This window comes from Balaenoptera ricei, chromosome 13 (assembly GCF_028023285.1).
Source record: "Balaenoptera ricei isolate mBalRic1 chromosome 13, mBalRic1.hap2, whole genome shotgun sequence".
NCBI lineage: Eukaryota > Metazoa > Chordata > Mammalia > Artiodactyla > Balaenopteridae > Balaenoptera > Balaenoptera ricei.
The window spans coordinates 9,867,090-9,880,851 of record NC_082651.1 but is presented as its reverse complement, the minus strand read 5'-3'; the positions used below and the strand labels follow the sequence as shown (position 1 = coordinate 9,880,851).

At 39.5% G+C, this 13,762-nt stretch overlaps 1 protein-coding gene across 7 annotated transcripts in view; it reads right to left on the bottom strand.

Moving 5' to 3' along the window:
• Positions 1-13,762, bottom strand: part of TMEM131 (transmembrane protein 131) — a 276,973-nt gene that overhangs the window by 167,227 nt on the left and 95,984 nt on the right. For 2 of the 7 annotated variants that reach the window (XM_059943531.1, XM_059943533.1), the window contains exon 2: positions 6,958-7,011. The exons of the other annotated variants lie outside the window; for them this stretch is intronic. In XM_059943531.1, coding sequence (XP_059799514.1) covers positions 6,958-7,011 — 54 coding nt within the window. The remainder of the gene's footprint in view (positions 1-6,957; positions 7,012-13,762) is intronic. 7 annotated transcript variants of the gene reach the window in all.

Below are 13,762 nucleotides of genomic sequence, written 5' to 3'. Positions count from 1 at the left end.
CAGTCAGAATGGGCATCATCAGAAAATCTATAAACAACAAATGCTGGAGAGGGTGTGGAGAAAAGGCAACGCTCTTGCACTGTTGGTGGGAACATAAATTGATACAGCCACTATGGAGAACAGTATGGAGGTTCCTTAAAAAACTAAAAATACGGCTTCCCTGGTGGCACAGTGGTTGAGAATCTGCCTGCCAATGCAGGGGACACGGGTTCGAACCCTGGTCTGGGAAGATCCCACATGCCACGGAGCACCTAGGCCCGTGAGCCACAACTACTGAGCCTGCGCGTCTGGAGCCTGTGCTCCGCAACAAGACAGGCCGCGATAGTGAGGGCCTGCGCACTGCGATGAAGAGTGGCCCCCGCTTGCCACAACTAGAGGAAGCCCTTGCACAGAAACTAAGACCCAACACAGCCAAAAATAAATAAACAACAACAACAACAAAAAACTAAAAACTAAAAATAGAATTATTGTATGACCCAGCAATCCCACTACTGGGCGTATACCCAGAGTAAACCATAATTCAAAAAGACTCATGCCCCCCAATGTTTCACTGCAGCACTATTAACAATAGCCAGGTCATGGAAGCAACCTAAATGCCAATCGACAGACAAGTGGATAAAGAAGATATGGTACATATATACAATGGAATATTATTACTCAGCCATAAAAAGGAATGAACTTGGGTCATTTGTAGAGACGTGGATGGATCTAGAGACTGTCATACAGAGTGAAGTAAGTCAGAAAGAGAAAAACAAATATCGTATATTAACTCATATATGTGGAACCTAGAAAAATGGTACAGATGAACCTGTTTGCAGGGCAGAAATAGAGACACAGATGTAGAGAACAAACGTATGGACACCAAGGGGGGAAAGAGGTGGCGGGAGGTGGGGGGGGATGGTGGTGGGATTAATTGGGAGACTGGGATTGACATATATACACTAATATGTATAAAATGGATAACTAATAAGAACCTGCTGTATAAAAAAAATTAAATAAAAAAAAAAAGAATCTTACATCCAGGAATAAAAAAATTAAGGTGAAAAAAAGACCAAAAAAAAGTGCAAGATATTTGGATACGGAATTAATATTTGAAAGAATAAGTTATCTTTTCAAATATAAACACTTTCGTCAATCCAGTTTTCTGACCCACAGACTTACACAGAAGTGACACAGGGTAGTAATGTTCTACAATAGTCCAACTACTTCCAAGAAAACTGACAGGGCTTCCCTGGTGGCGCAGTGATTGAGAATCTGCCTGCTAATGCAGGGGACACGGGTTCGAGCCCCAGTCTGGGAAGATTCCACATGCCGCGGAGCAACTAGGCCCGTGAGCCACAACTACTGAGCCTACGCGTCTGGAGCCTGTGCTCCGCAACGGGAGAGGCCGCGATAGTGAGAGGCCTGCGCACCGCGATGAAGAGTGGCCCCCACTTGCTGCAACTAGAGAAAGCCCTCGCACAGAAACAAAGACCCAACACAGCCAAAAATAAAATAAATAAATAAATAAATAAAATTTAAAAACAACAAAAAAACTGACCAAGCGCTCACATTCCTGACCGTTCTGCCAATAGGATATTAGCAATCCCTACGCACCCATTACCACATATAGCTGCAGTCAAAGGTCTCCTTTTCTTTCTCAATCAGAACTCCTCTGTCCTCAGACAAAAGAAAATAAAGGAGACCACCACCTACAAGTTCAAAAGTACTGCTGTTAAATTTAGGAAATTGGGAGAATTGTTACAGCACTGTTTTTACACTGGGTTTTTTCACGACTGATCTTTGACTCTCTGTTTCCTTGCAATTTTGCTCATGTCACTTCCTATTACTGAAATTGGTATGCAAGTCACATACCTCCCCCTTTAGAATAAATTCAGTTCCACTGCATATAAAGCACAGGGGAATACAGTTAAGGAAGAAGTCAATATTTACCAACAATTTCTTAAAACAGTCAAATGTTGCCGAGGAAAGCAAAAATCACATGTAACTAAGAATGGAGCTTGTTAAATACATACTTAAGAAATAATGTCCTTGACTAAATCAATCCTTTTGCAATCAGATTGTTTTTCCTTATACACCTTCACTTCCAGAGAGAAAAACACTGCAAGATAAAAATAACCAGAGCAAAATGTCTAACAACATCCACTGAATGCCTTGTACATACTGAGCACTGAGCTAGACAATCTGCATGCATTATTCTTATTTAATCCCAGCAAATCCTGGTAAGGAAGATATTAATCTCTAAAATAGGGAGGCATTATCAAAGGATAAAATTAAATGTATACAATTAACTACTATCAGGAAAGTTTGGGAAAACACTGACTCACGGTCTTGAAACCCCAGTTTCCTCATCTATAAAATATGCATTTACATTTTCTGTTTAAACAGGCACTACTGTGTACAGTATCTGGCACATAATAGCCACCACTTACTAAGCACCAACTATCAGGGCCATTTGTAGGGCCATTCAGCTAAGCACCTAGTGGAAACCAGGAAGAATGACTCTGGATGGTGTGACAAGCCCTATGACCGGGCACCAGCTCATCTTATCACACGAACAGCACAGACTGTTTACATAGTCCCTAGTGCAATGAAAATTACTGCTTCCGGAAATCTGAAGAAACTCTCCAATGAATTTAGATTGTAACTTGGCTACCTTTGAAAGCTCGCTTCTATCCTTCTTTAGTCTGCTCATGGAGAAATGATTTAAATATAATTCTGAAATTCACATAAAGGTAGAAAAGGTGGCATTAGCCAAGTTTCCTGGTGTGGCTCTTTTAACTAGATCTAAAAATCTAATTGGGCAGAGAAATAATAGTCATGTAAGGAAAATTCTGTAAAGGGCGAGACAGCAGAACCTAAAGAAAACAATTTTTTAAAGTGAAACTAGAAACTAAAGAAAAACTTTACAAGCAAGATTATCAACTTTAACTTTTAATTTAACCTGTCATCATTAAGTTGACAGGGGTATATTTTTCTTCCCTTGTCATAAAAGAAAATTCTATCATGGATATATAGTAGGTCAAACTATCTGATTACTAGAGCTGATGCATATACTGAATATGTAAACCTCAGAGGAAGCCGACTGGTTCTCTGCTCAATGCAACATTAATTCAGCAGATGTTAAACCCGCATAGTGTCTGGCATCCAACTCAGATGAAGTCCTTCTGGGGTGGTTAATAAGGTCTGGAAGGGACAATTTTACTTAAACTACTTGATATTTTCCTTTGAAAGAGAGAACACTTTTCTAATTTTCTCATTTGTTCCACTTTTAAAATCTGATTCTTTGAGAATGTCCTGATCTTAAAAGTACTTTGGCAAAGAGTACGCTACAAATGCAAAGTATAAACTACCTGAGGGTAGGAATTACCTCTTATGCATCTCCGAGGCCTCAATGACCAAGCCAGCGTCCGACACACTTCTTGGCCCTCAATAAATGTTTGCTGAGCTGAATACGTGGAATATCTTCAGACCAAGGAGTCAGTCTGGTCCAGCTGAACATAACTGCAATCTGGCTCTCTTGGGATTACACAAGTCATACAGATTGGTCCATAATATGAATGTGCGACATCAACAAGAGCCAGCACTCATCTAGCACTTACTGCCTGCCAAGATGACCCGACGCCGTCCTCGCACCAACCCTAGAAGGGAGATACTCCAACCATCTCCATTAAAGCGGATCAGGAAGCCGAAGCGTGAGGGCTGGAAAACCCTCTCAAGGTCACAGTAGTCACGGCGGTACTCCCAAGTCAACTGTATGTCTAGTCTCTACACGAGACAGGCAGCCAGGCTCCTCAGGCAAGATGACAAGACTGATCACATACCAGGAAGACGGGAGCTTGCTGTGACCAGACTTCTCCCAGGAGTGTTCACAGGTTTGAATTCAGCCACACCTGCCCGCCACTTGAAACAACAACTAAGGGGCACACTTGTTAGACAGGTGGCAAGATGAGTTGAATGGAACTACAGAGCGGTGTTCTGACTCGCTGTAAGCCTGGGTTACGTCCACCAGACCAAACAGCCTTACTGGTAATGTTCTCTCCACTATATACGGCTGAACAACACAGGCTTTTTTATACAGTCCACCCAAGTCCCTCCGCTTGCACACACAACCTTGATACACTATAATTATTTGTTTATGCCTGTCTCTCTAACAAGAAATTCTTGGAAGTGAATGATTACGTCTTACTCCTAAACATATTCTCAGAGCCCAGCGGCAGGCTCGCTGATCACTGGTTGCGTGAAAGATGCACACTGACAGGGAATGGGAAGTGTAGCTGAAAATGGGACAGTGTGGAAATGTGTTCACATGTGTGACAACAGGAAGGAAGCCTTGAAAAGGTTCCACCTATTTACTTTTCCTTGGTACAAACCAACTGGCAGAAAGGAAAAGGGAATAAAAAATCAAAGTATAAAGACCACACGGAAATAAGGAATTTTAATAGGTAATGAACAAATTACCTATCATTAAAGATTGTATACTCGCTAATCCAAAGCTTACAATGGGGAATTTCTCAAGAGGGTTGATACTGGAGGAGGGAAGGTGATGGTAGACAGATTTATCAAGCACCCTCAAACCAAAAGTTTAATCTCCTCAACCTCTCCATAAAGTGCCTTTATTCCCATTTAATCTAAGAGGAAATAGGGTAAGTAACCTGACCAAAGTCAGAGGGCTAGTTAAGTACTAGAGCTTCACTGCTTTTCTTTTTATCAAACCATGCTGTCTTCCCACATGAAACATCCTGTTGGGATGTCTTATATCATTTTTTAGGGTTTTTCTTTTTTTAGGTTGGGAGGAAGGGAGGAGGAAAAAGAAATATAAAACTCCCTCTTTGAGACACATCGTAACAAAGCTACAGTGTCAAGCCTAAGACCCCAATATGAGTTACTTATTCTAAGCACAAGGTCAGTTCAAAATGTGTTTATTTATGGACCCCAAAAGCTTTATTCAAAGCCCAGCATTTTGCTTATAAGGAAGAAATGGTCCCAGTAAGAGACGTGTAAACTGGATCACAGTGAACGTCTTTTCTCACAGTTCCCAGCTGAGGTCCTCTGTCCCCCCACCTCACGCGTACACTTGGAGAGCCCTGCCCGCAGTAACTGGCCTATCCTGATAAGCACTTGTGACCTGTGACATGAGCATCTGTCTGCAGTCCTGCTCACCTCACCAAGCTGGAGGGTCCTGCAGGGCCAGAACTGCATCTTTATCTTTCTAGACCCAGCCTAGGACATGGCACCCACTGCATCAAAATTAATGAATTAATTTGCCAGTGTTCAGCCTAGTCTGGTGGCCAAATAAGAACCTGAGATATGACTTCTAGGTAAGGGCAATGTTTAAAAAAAAAAAAGAAAAGAAAACCAATGTGGTGTTTTAACGTTTTAAGTATTAACATTTTAAGAAATCAACATGAAGTTCTGAGGTGAACACAGAGATGGTCATGAACCAGCCTTCAGTGTGTGATTCAATTTCCAACTGAGTCAAGATGTACTGAGCACGTGCTGTGTTCATGCACAATGCAGATAACAGTGGGCACTCCTATCTCCCTGCAACCAGGCCTCTGAGAACGAGTTCCATCCCAGAAAGGAGACGTTCAGACCAAAACATAAATCAGAAAGTTCGCCAAGCAGTGCTGGCGTGTGCTTGTGGGGGAAGCCTGCACAAAGCAAGAGTGACTCCCAACGGCTTCCACTCGCCTTTGTGTGGTGAAGACAGAGAGCTGTCATCAGGGGGAGGGGACCCTTCCCGAGCTCACCTCCCAAGCCAGTTTCTAAGGCACAGCCTTCCCACCAGAACAAAAAGGAAATGACAACACTTATGTTGGTGAATTAGCTGACTTAACTCAATCAAGTGTAATCTGTTGATGTGTTATGACCACTGAGTATGTATAAATTAAGACTTTTATTTGCAAGTGTACAAAGGTTCTGAAGAGAAATCACCCTGTACCTCTTAAGACCATCCCCCTGGAGGTGGCGTGGTGGGGAGGTTAGACAGACAATGTTGCTTTATTACTAGTTTCTTCCAGGCCCCAGGCCAAGCTCACCTTGTTTAGGTCTTTCTGCCACCCATCCACCTCTTTCCACAGACCTCCTTCCCCTAACTCTGTCTGCAGACACCCAAATGCCTAGCTTACGTTTTTGAAAACATCTCCTTTTCAAAACCTAATGAATGACACTTTCAGGCCTTCTCTGATATTTCTGAATGTATCTTTCTGCACAGATATTCCAAAGTCTTGGAGTACTCATTCTACAATGATTCAGAAACATATCTACATACCCATCTGGCGAAAATTACTCATATATCACTGTATACAACCTGCTCAAATTTAAAAAAAAAAAAGGAAAAAAAGAAACTGATGTAGTAAGAATCTACAGGAATAGACCCATGAAACTGAAAGCCAAACCCCTTCTCCCACAAGTAGCTGGTGGCCACCACGTGCCTTCACTTCCAAAGCAGTCTGTCGTGCAACAGTGGACTGCCTGGTCTTACCGTAAGGGATGGAGAATCATCCACTTCTCTAAATTTTACTCAGTGCCTTTCATAACTTGTCCAATGCTAAGTTGTGCAGGAACGCGAGAGGGTCCAGGTTAGTCTACCGCTGCAAACCAAGACCCTGGCAACATTCCATTCCTTTCTCTTTGTTGACTGAGAACTACTTTAATAGCGCTGCTGTAGCCAGTTAAAAAGTACTTCCAGGAATGGACAGCTGTGAACAAGAAGTAGGAAACATGAAATATCTTCCAGGAATATTCACTTAGGAAAAATTGTTTTCAGCATGGAATGGAATGCAAAATTTGCATATATCATTCAAATAAAACACGACACCTTAAAGAAATGGCTACCTCTCTGGGGTGTGTCCTTGGGCTTCCCTTGTCCTTGGGCTTTCCTTGCTCAGTAAGGGGCAAGAGGGAATTAAGAACTGATCCAAGAAACAAAAGCTCCAGGCACAGTTTCTTTACCTGGGGGGGAGTGGTGGGAAGATGAAAATAGAGACACAGGCCAGAGGAAACAGCCTAGAAAAAGAAGAAAGAAAAAATTTAAGAAGGTAGGAAGTCTTCTCTGTAAAGATATCAAAAACTAACATCTGAGTACCTATGTAAAGTGCCTAACAACTCTATTAAGCACATGTGTTCCAATTTTATAGATGAGAAAAGTCCACAATTAAATAATTTGTCCCCAGGACACAAACAGCTAGTAAATGATAAACTAATATGTGAAGAAAAGTCATCCATCTGCAAAGCCTTCACCTTGTCTATTTACCAGGCACGAGACCCTAGGCAGAACCCAGCCAGGTGGAGGAACAGATGTTCAGCCAGTTGAGGCTGTTATACATGATAAAAAGCAACAACACAAGAAGTTAACTGTGATAAGAGTGTGTGGGGGTAGGAGGTGGGGACAGAGATACTATTATACGATTTTAAGAGAAAAAAATATTGAAATATAAGGTAGGTTGACACCTGCCTAAAATTATATTTGTGGCAATACTTCACACACTTGAGAAGTTTTTACAGATTGCCAGATACGACGGGCTGAAAAGTTCTCAATTCACAAGTTGAGCAAGTAAACCACAAAAATTAATATATGAATTGTATCTGAAATTAAAATAAACTACCTCTAAATATTATGTATGGTAGACAAGCTATATACAACACATTTTTTAAAATGTAGGTTTACAGAGTTTCACTGTTTCTAATAATTTTTTTTAATGTGTGTAGGTTAGGAAGAAAATCCTTAGTATATCATTTTTCTTCACCATAAAGAGAAAGAAAAACGTGTGCAGCAGATGAGAAGGATGCTGAAAGCCATCTATCTCTGGCAGGCAGAATGACGTTCCCCCACCCACTAGATGTCAATGTCCTAATCTCAGGAACCTGTGAGTATGTTAGGTCACAAAGCAAAAGGGAATTAAGGTTGCAGATGGAATTAAGGTTGCAATCAGCTGACTTTAAGATAATAAGGTGGGCTTCCCTGGTGGCACGGTGGTTGAGAGTCTGCCTGCCAATGCAGGGGACACAGGTTCGAGCCCTGGTCTGGGAGGATCCCACATGCCGCGGAGCAACTGGGTCCGTGAGCCACAACTACTGAGCCTGCGCGTCTGGAGCCTGTGCTCCGCAACAAGAGAGGCCGCGATAGTGAGGGGCCCGCGCACCGCGATGAAGAGTGGCCCCCGCTTGCCGCAACTAGAGAAAGCCCTCGCACAGAAACGAAGACCCAACACAGCCAAAAATAAATAAATAAATAAATTTAAAAAAGATAATAAGGTTATTCTGGATTATCTGGGTGGGCCCAATATCCGTAAAAGTGTAAGAGGGAAGCAGAAAAGGGAGGACCAGAGAGATGGCAGCATAAGAAGGACTTGGCTGAAGCCAAGGCATGTGGCAGCCTCTCAAGAAGCTTGAAAAGTCAAGCAAACAGTTTCTCCCCTTGAGCCTCCATAAAGGACACGGCCCTACCAACACCCTAATTTTAGCCTGTGGTATCCATTTCAGACTTCTGATCTCCAGAACTGTAGGATAATTAATTAGTGTTCTTTTAAGCCACCAAGCTTGTGGTTATTTCTTATGGCAGCAATAGGATACTAACACACTATCTGATCTGAAATCACCAAAACTTTTTCTGTAGCAACAGGTTTGGGAATAACACCTGAAAATAACAACGTTGGCTATACTGGAGAATAATAACTGATATAGATGTCTAGACTTCTACCTCTGGGCATGAAGGAGTAACAGGGACCATACCCTCCCACCTGAAACAACCAAACACTCAGACAAAATACATGAAATGATAGTTTTCAGATCCTAAATATCAGTCAACGAAGAAAACAATCTCTAAGAGATGGGAAACAAACAAGGCGAGCCCTACAATTGGCTCACTGCCTTGAGTTACTAGGCCACAGGGAGGGGAAACTGTGATAGAGTCTGGTGGACTCTCTGAGTTGATGAGACAGAGCTGAGAGTCCAAGGAAACCAAGGCAGTGAGAGTTCATAGGACAGAATATCATAAAGGAGAGAGCCGCACAGAGAACTACAGTGGGTCACCGTACTCAGCAAAGTACTGATCAGTACCTAAAGTGGGAAAGAACCACCCAAAAGGATTAGAAGGAACAGTGCTGGGCACTCACAGAACCAGTTACAGTGCCTGTTCCCACCAGTCAGGCTGGAAAAACCCACACATCATGGGCTTTTGGATAGAGGACTCAGGAAGGTCTTGCCTCAGCTGTGGAAAATAACTGATCCGAGCCTGAGCCCTGTTCCTGACCCACCTAACAAATCTTAAAAGCAAGACCCAAAAAAGATCAAACTGTTTCCAATTAACTAAACTGCATCTGAGAACAAAGCTCAAGAGTATTTTTCGGAAGCCAAAACAACAAACCCAACAAAGTAAAATCTGAAATGTCTGGCATCCAATTAAAGATCATCAAGCACACAAAGAGGTAAGAAAACATGAACTACTATGAGAATAATCAATTGAAACCTACCTAGAACTGGCACAGATGTTAGAATCAGCTGACAAAACAATTTAAAAAGTATTATAAATGTGTTCCATGTGTTAAGTTAATAAGTAGAGAAATAAAAGATATAAAAAAGACTGAAATCACACTTTTAGAGATGAAAACTATTGATACAATGTATGAGATGAAAAATACACTGGATGGGATTAATGGCAGATGAGACACTGCAAAAGAAAAGACTGATGAACTTGAAGGCACAGCAATAACAACCAAAACAAAACACAATGAAAAATGCAAAAACTAAGTAGTACAGTGAGCTGTGGGAACAATTTCAAGCTGCCTAATACATGAATACCCAGAGTACCCAAATTGGGTTTGAGGAGAGGAGGATAGGAGAAACAGTCAAAGAAATAATAGCTGAAAATTTCCCAAACTTAATGAAAACTATAAATCCATAGATCAAGAAATTCAACAAACATGAAACATGAAAAAAAACTATACCAAGTGACATCAAATCAAATTGCTCAAAACAAGTGACAAAAAAGAAATCTTAAATTCATCAGAGATATATTACATACAGAGGAACAAAGATAAAGATGACATCAAATTTCTCGTGGGAAACAATGAAAGGAAGAAGAAAGTGAAGGTAGACACTTCACATATGAAATAAACATATCAACCTATAATTCTATACACAGCAAAAATATCTTTTGAAAATAAAAGCAAAATAAAGACATTTTCAGACATATAAAAGATGAAATAAATCATTATTAGCAGATACACACTTCAAGAAATGTTAAAGGAAATCTTTCAAGAAGAAAGTGATACCAGGTGGAAATATACAAAAGAATGAAAATCACTAGAAATGGTAACTATAAGTAATGATATAAACTAAATGTAAATATATATAAACATATACAAATAAATAAATGTATATACATGTATATTCACACACATATGTATGCAAATCTCTTGGAAATCTTTTTAAAAAATCATTGACAGTTTAAACAAAAGGACAGTTTAAACAAAAATCATAACAATGTATTGTTAGAACTCAATAACAAAAAGATCCCTGGTAAATCCCCAAAGGCCTCAAAATCAAAGATCTCAGTTTTCACCTTAAAAAACTAGAAGTAATGAAGTAAGCAGAAGAAAGGAGATAATAAAAAATCTTAGCAGAAATAGAGAGACAGAGAGAGATTAATAGGGAGAAAAAAAAACCTGAAATCTGTTTGCCAGAAGAATATTAAAATTGATAAACCTTTAGCCAGATCAAGAAAAATTAGAAAAGACACAAGTTATAAATATCAGGAATGAGAGAAGCGTCACTACTACAGATTCTACAAATATTCAAGAAATAGGAGAACACTATGTACAACTTTTTCAATAAATCTAATGACTTAAATGAAGTAGACAAATTCTTTGAAAGATTTTAATTACCAAAGCCCACTCAGAAAAAGACAGATAACCTAAACAGCCCAGTATCTTAAAAGCTGAGATTATAACTAAAAAAAAAAAAAAAAACCCACAAAGAAATTCCAGGCCCAGATGGTTTCAATTGTAATTCTTTGATTGGTAACCACATATTATGGAGAAAATAACACCAATTCCATGCTGACTCTTTCAAAAAACTAAAAAGGAAAAAATACCTCTCAACTATTTCTATGAGGCCAGTATTTCTCTAATACCAAAAGCAAAGACATTACAAGAAAACAGAATACTATCTCTCATGACTACAGTTATAAAAATTCTATTATAAAGAAAACAGTGACAGATTTGGCCAATACATTTTTAAATAATAATAATAAATAGAAAAGTAGAACATAAAAGTGCAAATGGAAACTTGGAAAAATATGAAATCTTTAATTAAGTGTTCATTTAAGTCAAAAAGAAAAATTCAAACACCAACAGAAAGATTGACAAAGATGTGATCAAACAACACAAAAGAAATACAAATAGCCAGCAAATGTGTAAAACAGTTCAGTCTTAGCAGCAATTCTTTTTTTTTTTTAATGTGCCAGGCACTGTGCTAAGGGCTTGACACCCACGACCTTGGTAAATCTCTGCAATAACTCCATGACAGAGGTGCTATTATTACCCCTACTCTATGGATAGTGAACCTGAGACAGACAGTTGGTTAATGCTACTTACCTACAGACACATCGCCAGAAAGCAGGAGATGGCCAGAGCCCAAACCCACACTCTGAATCACTATTTCTACTTCTCAACTTCCTACCTCTTGTGGACGTCTCTCTCATTAACTTAGATAACTCACGGGGTGAGTTTGGTATGTTCTTCCTACCCCATCTCCTTGCCATGCACAGTGGAATGGTGGTTCCCAGAATTCCTTCCTTGTTGATGCACAATTTGATTTAGGTCCATAAATAGAACACTGCCTTGCGTCACCCAGAATTTCTCGAGGTTATGTGATCTTAGTACCCCAGCTGGAGCTCTAACCCTCCTCTCTCTGAACTTGAGATACATCTTACACCTAACTGCATCACTCAACCTGGTATGAAACCATGCCTAAGAAACACTAGCAATTTTTTAAAATCAATTAAACAAAGGGATGTCTTTTATTGCCAAGTGGGCAAGGACTTAAAAGAAGGATAACAGCCAATGTGGGAAAGCAGGCACCCTCACACAGTATTGTTGAAATACATGAATTGATAGTTTTCTTCAAAGGCAATTTTGGCGGGGAGAAAAATGGGGGAGAAGGAAGAGAGATGATGACTGATGTTGGTTCTTTCTACCTGATAGATTACAGAAATTTTTCTCAATTTACTCATCCATATTTTATAATGTTTCATTTTTACAACCAACATGAATTTTTTGTGTGAAATTAAGTTTTCTCAAACTGACCTCTAAGTTGTATGCACAAGAAGAATTATTATATACTATACTGTCTCATTTTATTGGAGATTAAAATCCTTTATTATACTCTCACAAACAAGCAACTCCCAGCAGTACTGACAGCCACAGAGGAATTGTAGCCAAGAACAAAGAGATTTAGGAGAAGAAGGAAGAAGGACTGTGGCCCCGCACAACATTAATGTGAGGATTAAAAGAGGTAAGGCATGCAAAGCAATCAGCACAGTGCTTGACACAAAGAAAGAACTTGATAAACATTAGCAATCATCATCAAGTAATTCTAGGCATTACCAATTATAGGCAATAACTGCTTACATAATATATTCCTGAAATGGTACAATATCAAACTTGTATAAATATTATCATTTCATAAATACTTTTTCTTCATTCTGGTTCATCTTTATGACCATCTTTATGGTTTACTGCTTCTCCTACCAAGACAGAATTCAATGTGTTGAACTCCGTAATATGCTAGGTCCAGGAAGAATAAGACCCAGTCCTTAACCTTCAGAAGCTCAAGATCCTATACAACTATAAATAAACCCAGATGCAGCTGGGAAGAAACTGACAATATTCAGAAATTATTTTCGATTTACAAGAATCTCTAGGATTCCAATAAAATTAGATCTAATTGCCAGCCTGCTCCCTTCTTACTTTCCTCTCCTGTCAACACTATTCTCAGTAACCTATTTTTGAGTCCAGCCATAACCCAAGAGAAGCCCCCAGTACAGCGAGGTAAACTTCTAAATATGAAATAACTCCCTTACCTGTGAAACATAACTACTGCTGAACTAGCCCCGAAAAGAGACATTACCTCTTGATAGTGCTAACCACTACTCTATTATCCATTTGCAAATCAAGAAGCAATACTTCACATGAGCCCATATCACAAATTCATGGAAGCACTTTTTAAAAGTGATCCAGTTAGAAAAGCACACCGCCCTCTCTTAGACACTGCTTAGACACCAAGTAAAACTTGAGAATGACAAATCTGAACCTTATTTCAAAGCTCTTTATAAGTACAGTTAAGTCTTAGAAAGCAACTTTGTACCAGAAACAATTCCCTAGGAAAATCTTCTGCTTCCAATTTACTCATTCCCCTCCAAATAAAATCTAAGTAGGGCCTGTGCCATACCATGAATGCAAACGCTAATTAATTTGTACCAGTAGAGTTGGCTTAGGCTATTTCTCAAATTTACTGCTGAGATAGGTTTTTATTAGCATATGTTTTGATTCAAATGTATACTATAACTACATAGGAAAAAAAATAGTTCTTAAGAACCAAAGTTAGACTGTCACATTTTATAATCAAAACTGATTAAGAAAATAGTCACAAACTGTTAGAACTTAAGAGGCTTAAAATACATTTCATTTTATAGGCAAGTAATCTAAGGAACTACCTTAAGCTTGCAGAATTTGTTGTTTCAAAAGCAGACCATGTT